We start from the raw sequence: 12,650 nt of genomic DNA, 5'->3' as shown, positions 1-12,650 counted from the left end.
TCCTCTCATATCCCAAAAATAATCTTACCATTGCCACTACATTTGTGCTGTCATCAGTAGAAAATAGACATAATTTAGTTTTTGTCTCTGCCAAAGTCTTCAATTTCCTCCCAACAATCTTTATTGTACTGTCCTGTGTGCGCCTGAAACATAATGCCCATCATGAAAGAGTATTCAGTACAGTTAAGATGTAAATATTGTTTTTATTCATAACCTAGTTACCACGCCCGGGTTCGATTCCCAGCGGGGTCAGGGATTTTCTCTGCCTCGTGATGACTGGGTTTTGTGTGATGTCCTTAGGTTAGTTAGGTTTAAGTAGTTCTAAGTTCTAGGGGACTGATGACCTTGACAGTTAAGTCCCATAGTGCTCAGAGCCATTTGAGCCATTTTGTCTTGATATGCTTGATATAATAATTTAGAAAGTAACTGTTTATTAAACAAAACTTGCCTAAGACAGTCTGTCCACAGATTTATATTTTGAAGCACAGAAGAACCACTAATGTTGTCAAGCAAGTGAACTGTCAATACCAAGAAACTCCTTGTGGAGTTGGTGAATCAATATGTCACCATAAAAGGAAAAAAATTTGCTTCAATTTTTTTTTCTTTAAGATTGGCCTTTGTTGTGTTATAGCTCTGTTCTAATGAGTCATTGACAATTTAGAAGTAAATGTTTATATTAATTACAAAATAGTTACATACATTATTGTACATTACAATATGCTTCTCAGTAAAATGAAATAATGAAAATATAACTTGCGGATCTCTTCTGGAAGGCATTTTATAGTGGACACAAGCTGTGTGCACAAATTTTTTCATTCCAACTTTTTCCATGCCTGAAAATGGCAAATTATCTTTACAAATAATGTAGATCAAGGCTTGTGTAAGGTCACAATGCTTTTGGTCACCTCCTGAAAAATAATCAGTACTGAATAATAAAAACTAGAAACATAAACTAGTAATATCTAAACTGTCAATATTATTAAAGCTTGGCACAGGCCTCATTAAATTTAGTATTTGTCACTATGATTTGTTAATTTTAGTCCAATGATTATAAAATAAAAATATAAACTTTATCACCCTAACTAATCAGATACTTTTTTGTTACAGTTGAATTTTAATTATGAATAAAGGATAAATATCTTCAACAAATCCAGATTTCAAATCAAAGTATGGCACTCTCAATTTACCTTCAAAGCTTGTACGTCTCTCAAACCAATATCTTACAGTTGGTTGTTTTCTTTTCTTTGCATCAGAACCTTGTACAAGAGATCTCTGCCCCAGAATTGGCTGTGACTTGTGAATCATTATTACTGCACAATGTAGCCAAAAAACAGAAAATCTGGGCTATTAGTGTAAATAATCTATTAACATGAATATTGTACGAGCATTCCATAATGCTTACATTGTCAACAGTAGAATCATCAATGTGAAGCATCACTGAAACATCTGAAGTTGCATCATCATCATCATCACCACCATCACCAGGAGTCTTTCGCCTGTTTGCAGATATTGATGGAGTTGGCACTGACTACACCAATTTTGCTTTTTTTGCCTTTTGCAAGTAGCCGAAATGATGTTTGTTTCAGATGAGTAGCCAAGTTGGTTGTGTTAAAAGTTTTATCACATAGGTTGCCAGAAACAGATTCGTTGTTGCCTTGTTTTGAAAAAAATTTGCAGACTGGTGGACTTCTGGAAACTCAAATCAGCTTGAAGCCAAACCAGATGTTGTTATTAAAACGTTAACACTTTTTGCATGAGTGACAGGCAAACATGTAATAATGTGGGGACCATGTCTCACTCTCCACTGCTACTGTCTTCAGTTCAACAACATACAGTATGTCACATGACAATAACTAGTTAACAATAGCAGAGCACCCCAACAAATAAAGACATAGCTGGTAGGAGGATGTCAGGTGAATGTTCTAGGTACTGCGTGAATGGCTTTGCTGTATCGTCAATAGTTGGCATGTACCATGTGATATGCTACAGAGTTGTGCTGTTCTTAGTTCTTGAGAATATTATTCGTGTCACATGTGCCTGATAAATGATGAGCCAGCAGAAGGGAAATGGCTGACAATAGAGAAGTCTTGGCTGATGAGGACTATAGTGCCTATGAATCAAGAAAAGACACACACAAAAATATCACTTTTAATTTTAAGTATTAAATATCGATTAATCGATGACTTGAATATCGACAATATATATTGATATAATTTTGGAGTAGTATTGATATTTTTGCCCATCCCTACTGTATATGAGCATTCGCATTGTAGTCTTCTGATGGTATTCAAGAACTCTGCTATAGTAACCTACTTGTTTATAAATGTCAAGTTGGTCAAATTTGATGAAACTTAGTCACTGACACTGAACATGTGTTTTGTGCAAAAACAAGATACAGCTCTTTATCCATAATTAACATCATACATTACTTATCGATAGAGAAACATTTGTATCTTCAATGGCAATGTGTTTTAAATGATTTTCACCCTCCTCCAATTTGATTTTAAATGCAAAGATACTCATTGTGGTGGAAAAAGTCTTATTTCTTTTATTGTCATTATTAAAGGGTATTTCAGTCCATGCAGCCCTAGCCCGTAGCCCTGTTTCATTGGTCTGAATATATGGGCATATCATTTCTCCACTTAATTGTCAATGGGCATTTTCAATTCTAAACAGATGACTGTTATGTTCTTCAGTCTGAGAAAGTTGTAGTTTTATGTATGTTATACTGATTCTGTCACCGCATAAATATTTTGTCTAAAAAGCAGTAGTTTTAATATTTTTTATTTTATTTTATTTATTTATTTTTTTCAGGCTATGGAAGTAGCATCCTTCGTCTTAATGCCTCTTACAGGACCCAAGGAAATGGTTCCAGACCAAATTTGGATTTACTGCACTGGATGGGCTGTTTATGCCATTGTGTGGGTTGTAATAATAGCTATGGCTGTACGCCAAGTGGCAGTTCAGGTTGACTACAATCTGAAGCAAGTAAGTTATCTTAGTCCTTTGCAAAGAGTGTACAGAGACTTTGTGAAAATTGTATTGGGCTTAATTCGTTTGTCTGCCAACACACTGGTGATATTTTGTCACAAGACATTGTCTGTCTCATCTAACATCTATGTTTGAATAAACATTTCTCAAAATTTGTTTCATTTTCTTCTTCCAAGCACATATTGCTGTAAACATTTGATACACTGTATCTTCATGTTTCATCTATTAGGCTTGGTGGTCTAATGGTAATGTCATGGGATTTAATCCCAGTGCCACCAGAGTATTTCAGTCTTAACCTGACACTCTTATCAATGTGATAATTTGCCAGGAACAACATATTGTTTGGATTCCGTGTTTAACTGTCTCTCCTTTCCATAGTAGGATTAATAGGGTGGTTTAGGGAAACTTCCAGCGGGCCATTATGCTGTTGAGAGATGAGAGAAGTGTGTAACAATCCACACGATCCTCTAATGATTATGAATACTTGTTTCAATTCTAACTGCTCTTAGAACTAATTCCTTTCTGCTCTCCCTATCCAGGGCTGTTGCTCTGACAACTGTATCAATGGTATTTTGTCATTCATGAAAATGCCTGTGGCCCCCTCCTTTCCCACTTTGAGGTATTTTCTATAGGCTCTGTCAGTTTTCCCATTCCATCCCTGTTAGGGTGAAGGCATGTGTAGTGTAATTAAACCACCTGAGAAAAATCAACAGGAATTACATAAACCTGTAACCCTCCACCTGAATTAAGCAGCTGTTAGAATTATAAATTAACTCTCCTGATTAACTTCAATCATGACTGCTCACAAATTTACACTCATCATTGGTATTGTTTGAGGCCGATGCTATCTTTACCTGGTAACACTGTGCAGCAGGCTGTCTTAGCTCAAGTGCCTAACTGCAGGCTGCTAGGCATGCACGAGAGGCAAGTGAGTCGCACATGTGCCGACTAGTGCATTAGGGTCACCTGGCGAATGTTCTGTACTAACTGTGCTTGCCTTCAGATGAGCTGATGGGCACTTATGGAAGCTTTTGTCCCATGGTGCAGTGTTGAAATAGCCTGATCTACAGTGTACTTAGGAATGACAGTACTGATCTTGGGCACACCCACTAGAACTGTTTTCTCCTTATGTGACCCCCCTCCCCCCCCCCCCCCCCCCCCAGGGGCTCACAGTCCTTTAGTGACTATGTGCATGGTGAGCACGGGGCCCCAAGCTATATAAGCCTTCCTTCTTTCCTTGGCTGCATTTCCTTGCCCTTGCCCATCCCCTCCTTTCCTGTCCTTGCTCCTTCCCCTTCGCACTCTCCTCTCCCTCTCTCGGTGTCCTTGTTTATGTTGGCACCACTAACCTCCTGGTTATGTTGGCTTTCCAATTTGGTTTTGTTGAATAATTACCTCATCCTTTTGGCATTATGTGGTCCCCCTCTGGGGTTTGACCTCCATTACTAAATTTCTATTCCGTAGTGTGAGCCATTTGGGGAAGAGCACCTTACCTAGTGTCTCTGATTTGTGCCCTCCTTTTCCTTCCACCTTTGCCTTCACGTTGTTGTCTGATGCTAGGGTGCATAGCCAGTATGGTAGCCAGCCCGTGTAGTGGGGTCGCTATGTACCCTTTTGGTTGAGCCCCCTGAAAACACAGGGATCACATTTCTGATACCTGAGCTGTGACCACCTCATGTAAGCCTAGGGTGGTTTCTTGTCGTCCTGGAGCATCAGAACTCCCGACAATGGCCGCCATGCCAGACTGCCCTTGCTGTGGTTGGGTGGCGCCCATGGGAGAGCCCCTGATCGGAGTGGGTGGTATCAGGTTGGACACTATGGAAATGAAAGGCATATGGGTCCAGAACTCTGGCTGTTCTTCTATGGCCGTCTCTCTGCAAGGAAATGATTCTTTTAGTGCTGCCCCTTCGGCCTTCCCTTCCATGGCTACCCCCTGGGAAGAGGTTCAGGCTCGTCAGCTAGGGGCAAAACCTTTCCCCCACTATCTGGTTTGCACCAGGACTGGTGGGAATATTTTCACTGCACCTTCATGCCTGTAACCATCTTGGCGCAATTCCTGTGTCCATTACCCCCCACCAGTCTTTGAATATGGTTCAAGGTGTGACTTTTCACAGGAACCTCATCCTTCAAACTGATGAGGAACTTAGGGACAATCTCGGACAGCGGGATGTTAACTTTGTTCGGCGTGTTCAGAAGGGTCCGAAGGACAATCTCATTGATACTGGTGCCTTTATCCTAGTGTTTGAAGGGGATACCCTCCCTGAGAAGGTCAAGATTATGGTTTATCGATGTGGTGTGAAGCGGTACATCCCAACACCTACGAGATGTTTTAAGTCTTCCCGCTGTTCGCAGGCTTCTCTCTGTGGTGACTGTGGACGTCCACTCCATGAGGGGAGTTCCTGTGCTCACCCTCCTGTGCATGTTAATTGTCATGGCAATCATTCTCCACATTCACCAGATTGCCCAGTTTATAAGAAGGAAAAGATGATACAGGAGTATAAGTCCCTTTACCGTCTAACCTACACTGAGGCTTGTAAGAAGTATGCACATCTTCATCCTGTGTCCATGACATCTAGCTATGCTTTAGTTACATCTTCACCCCTTCCTCCCCCTTCCTTACCCCAGTCCCAAACCCCTCCCCTGCAGCTCCCACACCCTCCCCTCTGGGCACCGCTCCACCTCCCCAGCCGGAGAAGTGTCCCACTTCTTCAGCGTCTGCCGGTCAAGGGCCAGGCCAAAGATCTACTGCCACATGACTGCCACAAGAACCACGGTCTGTGGGCCCCCAGGTCGCCCGATCTCTTTCTGTTCCAGATCTTGTTGCAGCTGGCTCCTTTTTGCCGCACAGCCCTGCTCCATCTCAAACAAAAAAGAAGAAGAAGAAACATAAGTCCCAGGACAAGCAGCCTCTGGTGTTGCTAGAGGTCCCATCCCCACCTTCGCAACCTGATTCTGACCTGTTGTGCATGGATGTCGCCCCCTTCTTGTCGGTGACGGGTGGTGACCCGGTGGCATGACTGGCTTTAGCCTGTTCACCCCCCATTTGCATCATCATTCTGTGGTTATCCAATGGAATTGTAATGGATATTACTGTCACCTTCCAGAGTTGAAATCCCTTATTTTGTTTTACTCTGCAGCCTGTGTGGTTCTACAGGAATCTCATTTTACTGATGATCACTCACTGACCCTCCATAGGTTCCGTGTTTTCTGTCTAAATTGGGTCGGCCTGCAGCGGGCCTCTGGTGGCATTTGTACGTTGGTCCATATGGACGTTGCTAGCATGTGGATTCCTCTTCAAACTACATTGGAAGTGGTTGTTGTTAGGGTCCACCTGGACTCTGAGGTCACGGTTTGCAATCTTTATTTCCATCCTGAGAGGACTCTTAGGCCTGCTGCTTTAACTGCCGTTCTTCAGCAACTTCCTCCTCCCTTCCTCCTTCTCGGGGATTTTAATGCTAATCATCTCTTCTGGGGCAGTGCATTCCCATCTAGTCGGGGTCTTCTCATAGACCAGTTTCTTGCTGGCCACGACTTGGGACTTCTTAATGATGGCTCCCCTACTCTTTTCAGTGCCGCTCATGGTACCTTTTATGCCATTGATCTTTCTTTCTCTTTCTTCTTCTTCTCCCTCCCAACCTCCCCCCCCCCCCCCCCCCCCCCCCCCCCCCCCCCCCGCCTCCCTTCCTTCCTTACACTGGTCGCCACACGACAACCTTTGTGATAGTGACCATTTCCCATTGATTCTCTCGCTCCCTTCCGGCTCCCTGATGGACAGGTTACCTTATTGGTCTTTCCAACTTGCTGATTGGCCTGTATATACTGCACAGGTCGTGTTTTTCTCCCTCTTTGTTGGGTTGTATTGATGACATCCTACGTGACGTGTCTGATAAGATTGTTCGTGCTGCTAGCTTCGCTATCCTGTCCTCATCTGGACCATTTCGCTGCCAGCAAGTCCCATGGTGGAGTACAGCCATTGCCATCCGTGATTGCCGTTGAGCTTTGCAACACCTTAAGAGGCAACCATCCATTGCCAACCTTATTACCTTTAAACGATTTCATGTTAAAGCCTGTTACTTAGTAAAACAGAGCAAACGGATGCGTTGGGAATGCTTTGTTTCTTCCCTCGGTTCTTCTGTCCCTATGTCACAGGTATGGGCTACACTTCGCTCTCTCCATCAGCAGTCTACCCTCCCGGGCAGTCACCTCCCGGATGGCCTTTGCATGAACCCATTGATTCTTGTGGAACATCTTGTTATTCATTTTGCATCAGCCTCCCATCTGGCTGCTTTCATTCATCAGAAACAGTGGGCCAAAGCTTCTGCCTTATGTTTTACCCCTTGTCAGTCAGAATCTTTCAACAAACCTTTTACTGAATGGGAACTCCTTCCGCACTTTCTTCTTCTTATGATACGGCCCCTGGCCCAGACTCCATTCATAACGAACTGCTTCAACATCCTGCTTCAACATCTCAGTGCTCCACAACAGCAACATCTTCTCCAGGTGTTTAACTGTATTTGGCTCCAGGATGACTTCCCTTCTCAGTGTAGGGATAGCATCGTGGTTCCTGTCCTTAAGCCTGGTAACAAACCCCTGTTTGTCGAACGCTATTGGCCTATTAGTCTGACAAACGTTTTTTGCAAGTTACTTGAACAGATGGTAGCCCGTCGGCTCAATTGGGTCCTCGAAACTCTGGATATATTGTCCCCTTACCAGTGTGGCTTGAGAGAGGGACAGTCTCCGATCGATCATTTACTTCGCTTGGAATCCGCAGTTCGGCATGCTTTTTCCCAGCGCTGCCATTTGGTTGCAGTATTTTTCGTTCTCCACAAGGCCTATGACACAGCTTGGCACCATCACATCTTTCTTACACTTCATGAGTGGGGTCTTTGGGGCCCGCTCCCGATTTTTATCCGCCAGTTCCTGTTCCATCGGCTGTTCAGTGTTCAGGTTGGTACTGTTTTTAGTTCTCCATGGACCCAGGAGAATGGCATTCCACACAGTTCCGTACTGAGTGAACTTCTTTTCCTCATTGCTATAGATGGACTTGTGGCCACCGTCAGTCCTCTGGTCACCCCTGCTGTGTATGTGGATGATTTCTGCATTTGGGTTAGTTCCTCTTCGATGGCCTCTGCATGGACCCTCTCACATGGGTTTCAATTCTCTCCTTTAAAATTGCGGGTGGTCCACTTGTTGCCATACTACGGTCCACCCTGATCTGGAGCTCTACCTCGATGCACAACGATTACCTGTGGTCCCACAGTTTCGTTCCCTGGGTCTTCTTTTTGACAACAAGCTCACTTGGCTGCCTCATATCAGACTTCTGAAGGTAGGATGTTTCCGTAAACTCAATGTCCTTCACTTCCTTGCCCACACCTCTTGGGGTGCAAACTGCTCCATCCGTCTCTGCCTTTATCTGGCTTTAGTGCTGTCTTGCTTGGACTATGGTTGTCAAATTTACGGTTCAGCTTCTCCTTCCACACTGTGCCTCCTGGATCTGGTCCACCATAGTGGTATCCGTTTGGCCACCGGTGCCTTCCCTACTAGCCCTGTTGATAGTCTCCTGGTTGAAGCTCCCCCTCCTTTCAGTTTGGCAGTCCCAACTTCTGGTTTCTTATGCAATCTCTGTCCATTGCTCTCCCACTTATCCTTTCTATTCTAACCTGTTCCCACACCAAGGATGTCACCCTCCTGATTCCCGCCCTCAGGCGAGTTTACTGGTTGGGCTCCGCCTTGCGCCTCTTCTCCGTGATTTTCAGCTTCCTTCTTTGTCCTGTCTCCCACGTTTCCTCCCCAACACCTCCCCTTCGTTAGTTCCTCGGTCCCGGATTCAGACGGATCTCCGCTGAGGTCCGAAAAGTTCCATTCCCCCGATGGTGTTCCGTTGTTTTTTCCACTGAATTTTATGGAAGTTTCAGGATGCTATTGTTTTTTTACATCGATGTCTCTAAATCTGCTGATTGTGTGGGATATGCCTTCACATCCTCTGTTTACGTGGAAAATGGTCTCCTGCCAACTACGTGTGGGGTGTTTAATGTGGAATTGATGGCAATTTCCCAGGCCCTTACTTTTATTAAACAGACCTAACTACACCGTGTTTTGCTATGTACAGACTCAATGAGTGGCCTTCAGGCTATTGACCGGTATTTTTCCTGCCATCCCTTGGTCTCGGCCATCCATGACCATCTCGCTGATCTTCACCATGCTGCTTGTTCTGTTGGCTTCCTTTGGGCCCTTGGCCATGTGGGTATCCCAGGTAATAAGCATGCTGATTATTTGGCTGGGGGAGTGGTCACTTATCCCCCTTTCTCTGTAACCCCTCCTACAGCAGATTTATGCCTTCACATCAAATACCACTTCGCACAATGATGGGCCAACTCTTGGGAGGCTACCTTCTTGTCTAATAAACTTCGTGCGATTAAGGTGACACATGTCCTGTGGTGTTCTTCCTTCCGCCTCTCACAAAAGGACCCTACCACCCTGTCATCTCCGCATTGGCCATACCAGGCTGACCCATGGTTTTCTTTTGTGTAATCAGCCACTCCCACTGTGTGGTTGTTGAGCCTTCCAGTCAGTAGCCCACATTTTGGTAACATTCCCCATTCTTTTGGCTATGCGTACTAAGTACAGACTTCCCCGAACTTTACCTTTAATATTGGCAGACGATTCTCAGATGGTTGAACTGGTTCTCAGTTTCCTCTGTGAAAGTGGTTTTTATTCTCAGTTTTAAGGTTTTTAATCTCACTCTGGAGTAGGGGCAGGGCGGTGAGGGTTGGGGTCTTTCTCACTGTAAGCTGTGTTTGGAGATTCCTGACTCCTCTCCCTGGCCAAGATCTTCTTTTCTTTCCCTTTTACTCTGTTTTATCACTTTTTAGAATTAGTTAGTCTCCTTTTACAATATGCACTTCTACATTCTAGCAGTTGTATGCTTTTGAATAGCAGGTGGTCTTGCCTGTACTGCATCAGAGGTGGAATATTTCCTGCCTCTAGCATAGCCTTGGGGTTGCTCACTTGCTGACTTCCCTCATTTTGTTTTTACCATTCACACCACAACTGCACTTTTATGTTTTTTAGCTTTTTACCTTTTTTCGTTCTGACTTTTCTGAGATGTCAATCTGTCTGAATGGACCACATTTGTAACAAGGGACTGATGACCTTGCTGTTTGGTCCCTTCAACCCCAATCAACCAATCCTTTTGTGACCTTATACTCTCACACCAGAACTATGTCAATAAATAAATGAAGGTGACATAGTATTCCGATTCTAGTTCATGCTAAGATTATTGTGGTTTTCCAGACGAGATTAAAACAACTGCCAGGATGGTTGACAGTTGATTGATTTCCTCATCCAATCTTAACTTGCGTACATTTCTAATGATTGCTTTGTCGATGGAGTATTAAATATTACTGGTTCTCAATTCCTTTTACTTTTTTCTTCTGTATGATACTTCACTGTAGAATGCAGTCTTAATGCCCATTGCAGTTTCAATGCACTGCAGATTTTCCCAGCATCTGTTAATTCTATTGTTATATTTATCTGTGTTTATGGCTTCACAAGCAATAGTTTTGCTGTCTCATATGTGTTCTTTCTTTTTGAGCATCTCATTTCTCTTTTGAGAAATTTGTGAAGAAAAGTCAGAACTGCTGAAAGCAAAAGGCAATCCTGTCTGATTTATGATGAAAATGATTACATGTAGGCCTACTGTATCCTTTCATTTTTCTTAATATTATCTTTCTTAATCATTAATATAAAAAATTCCTGCAAATAGTCTGTAACCAGTATTTTTACTCCCATGATTCACCAAATAATACAATGTAGATGTGTAAGCAAAGACTTGCTCTCTTTGCAGAAATTATGCAGCACACTGAAGCCTTCCCGTAACTGGGGCCCTGCAGACACACTTTACCGACACCAGTGGCTGAGGTGGCGTGAATGGAGCAGCAAACCTGGACAGCCAAAGGACTTCTCATTAAAGCGCCAGGGTACCAAGGACTATACACATTCTGTTGTCCGAAATGGTTCATCATTACATGTTCGTCCTGTACAAAGGCCATCAATGAATGGAGAGAGGACAGTCATGCGCGAACCATATAAATTGGAAACCAATGGACAAGAACATGTGTGCTGGCGAGGTACAGCTAGTAGTAATGCAACTTGAATGTTATAGTTGTGATATACATTCACAACCAAGTAAAGTCTGTGATACTAGTTCCTTATCAGATCAACATACTGTGTATCAAGCAGTATGTCACATTTGAGACATTCTCAAGGTGTGAATTTATACTTCCGATCATTGAAATATATTATCCAAAATTCAACTGGATGAAAGCCAGTTGTGCTAAGGAGAAGAAAGATTAATTACATAATTAATTAATCTCATAATATACCAATGCTCAATCATTATAAACTATATTCTCAGTTTATTCCAATGAAAGACTATTTATATAATTCTGTTGGACTGGGTACTGATGTGGCAATACTTATGGACATTTTTGAACCAGTTAAATGAAGATGATTAAGACATGCAGTTTTATGCAAGTCTATACTAGATTCATCTCTTGTCACTGATATGAAGGGCAACTATTGTACTTTATGTAAATTGAGTTTTGTGTAAAAAGTTACTCATATTATTCATCAGTTTTAAATATCTAGTCACAACTGTTCTGCATGGAAAACATACTTATTTAAGTTCATCACTACAGCTGAAAATTTGTCTATTTGATGGCAAAAATGTAAAAGTGGAATTAAATATCACAGCCACAAAATGAGAAAGATTAATAGTCATAACTTATGTAACTATACTTGTAAGCAATAGCACTGATGCAACATGGCAAAGAATGTAAGACTTCTATGCTCTCCTGTTTTCTTTTTTTGTATTAAACTACTGCAAATTATTTTTAGTTACAAGGATGCACAGGAAAAGTATTCACATATGTGAATTAACAGAAGAAATGTGGTGGTGCATTCTGAAACATGATGTTTTGTGTGTTAATGAAATATGCAAGCAATATGTTAAAGCTGTCTGAAACAGCAGTGTAGAAGACTTAACATGTTTCTCTTTTGTTAAATTGCTCTTAAGAAAAAGCAATAATTAATTAGTAATTTTGTGCAGCTGCTATTCATTAACACTTGTACAAATTTGGAAGTGTTCTTAGGAAAGTGTTCTAAGGAAAGTGAGACAATAAGGAGGTATAATAGTAATGCGATTCCAGAAAATGTTACACATATAGCCTTACTGTAAAGACATGCAAATAGTTCCAAGCTGGAGAACAGAACCAAGAAATGTTAAGTGTGAGGAGTGAATATTAATCAGTGTGAACACATACAGCTTTTGGTCTTTGTGATATTAAACTGTGATATCAACAGATAGCTGTAGAAAATTGTGTAGCACAGTGAACTTTGTAAAATATGAAAGTGTGTATTTATAAATAATTTATATAAACTTGATTGTTTCTTTTTTACTGCATCAAATTGCTAGATGGAAGACACTAATAAACCATACCTTAAGTTGGGAAATCCCATTCTATCAGTTAGTGATTATTTTAATAGTAACTGGATAAAAACATGTTTTTATGTCAAGCCTAAGTGTCTATCTTGAAAATGTAACAGTGGAGAATCAAGGAAGAAATAATTGCGATATTACGAAAAGGATAAATTGCTAC

General features: G+C 42.0%; 1 protein-coding gene across 2 annotated transcripts in view; it reads left to right on the top strand.

Moving 5' to 3' along the window:
- The window catches only part of LOC126187909 (sodium-dependent nutrient amino acid transporter 1-like), a 157,566-nt gene extending 145,136 nt beyond the window's left edge, over positions 1-12,430 (top strand). For both annotated transcript variants that reach the window (XM_049929262.1, XM_049929263.1), the window contains 2 exons: positions 2,815-2,988; positions 10,838-12,430. In XM_049929262.1, coding sequence (XP_049785219.1) covers positions 2,815-2,988; positions 10,838-11,146 — 483 coding nt within the window. In that variant the 3' untranslated portion in view covers positions 11,147-12,430. The remainder of the gene's footprint in view (positions 1-2,814; positions 2,989-10,837) is intronic.
- Positions 12,431-12,650: the final 220 nt, after the last annotated feature.

The sequence above is a fragment of the Schistocerca cancellata genome, chromosome 5 (assembly GCF_023864275.1).
Source record: "Schistocerca cancellata isolate TAMUIC-IGC-003103 chromosome 5, iqSchCanc2.1, whole genome shotgun sequence".
NCBI lineage: Eukaryota > Metazoa > Arthropoda > Insecta > Orthoptera > Acrididae > Schistocerca > Schistocerca cancellata.
This window is presented reverse-complemented; position numbering and strand designations above follow the sequence as displayed.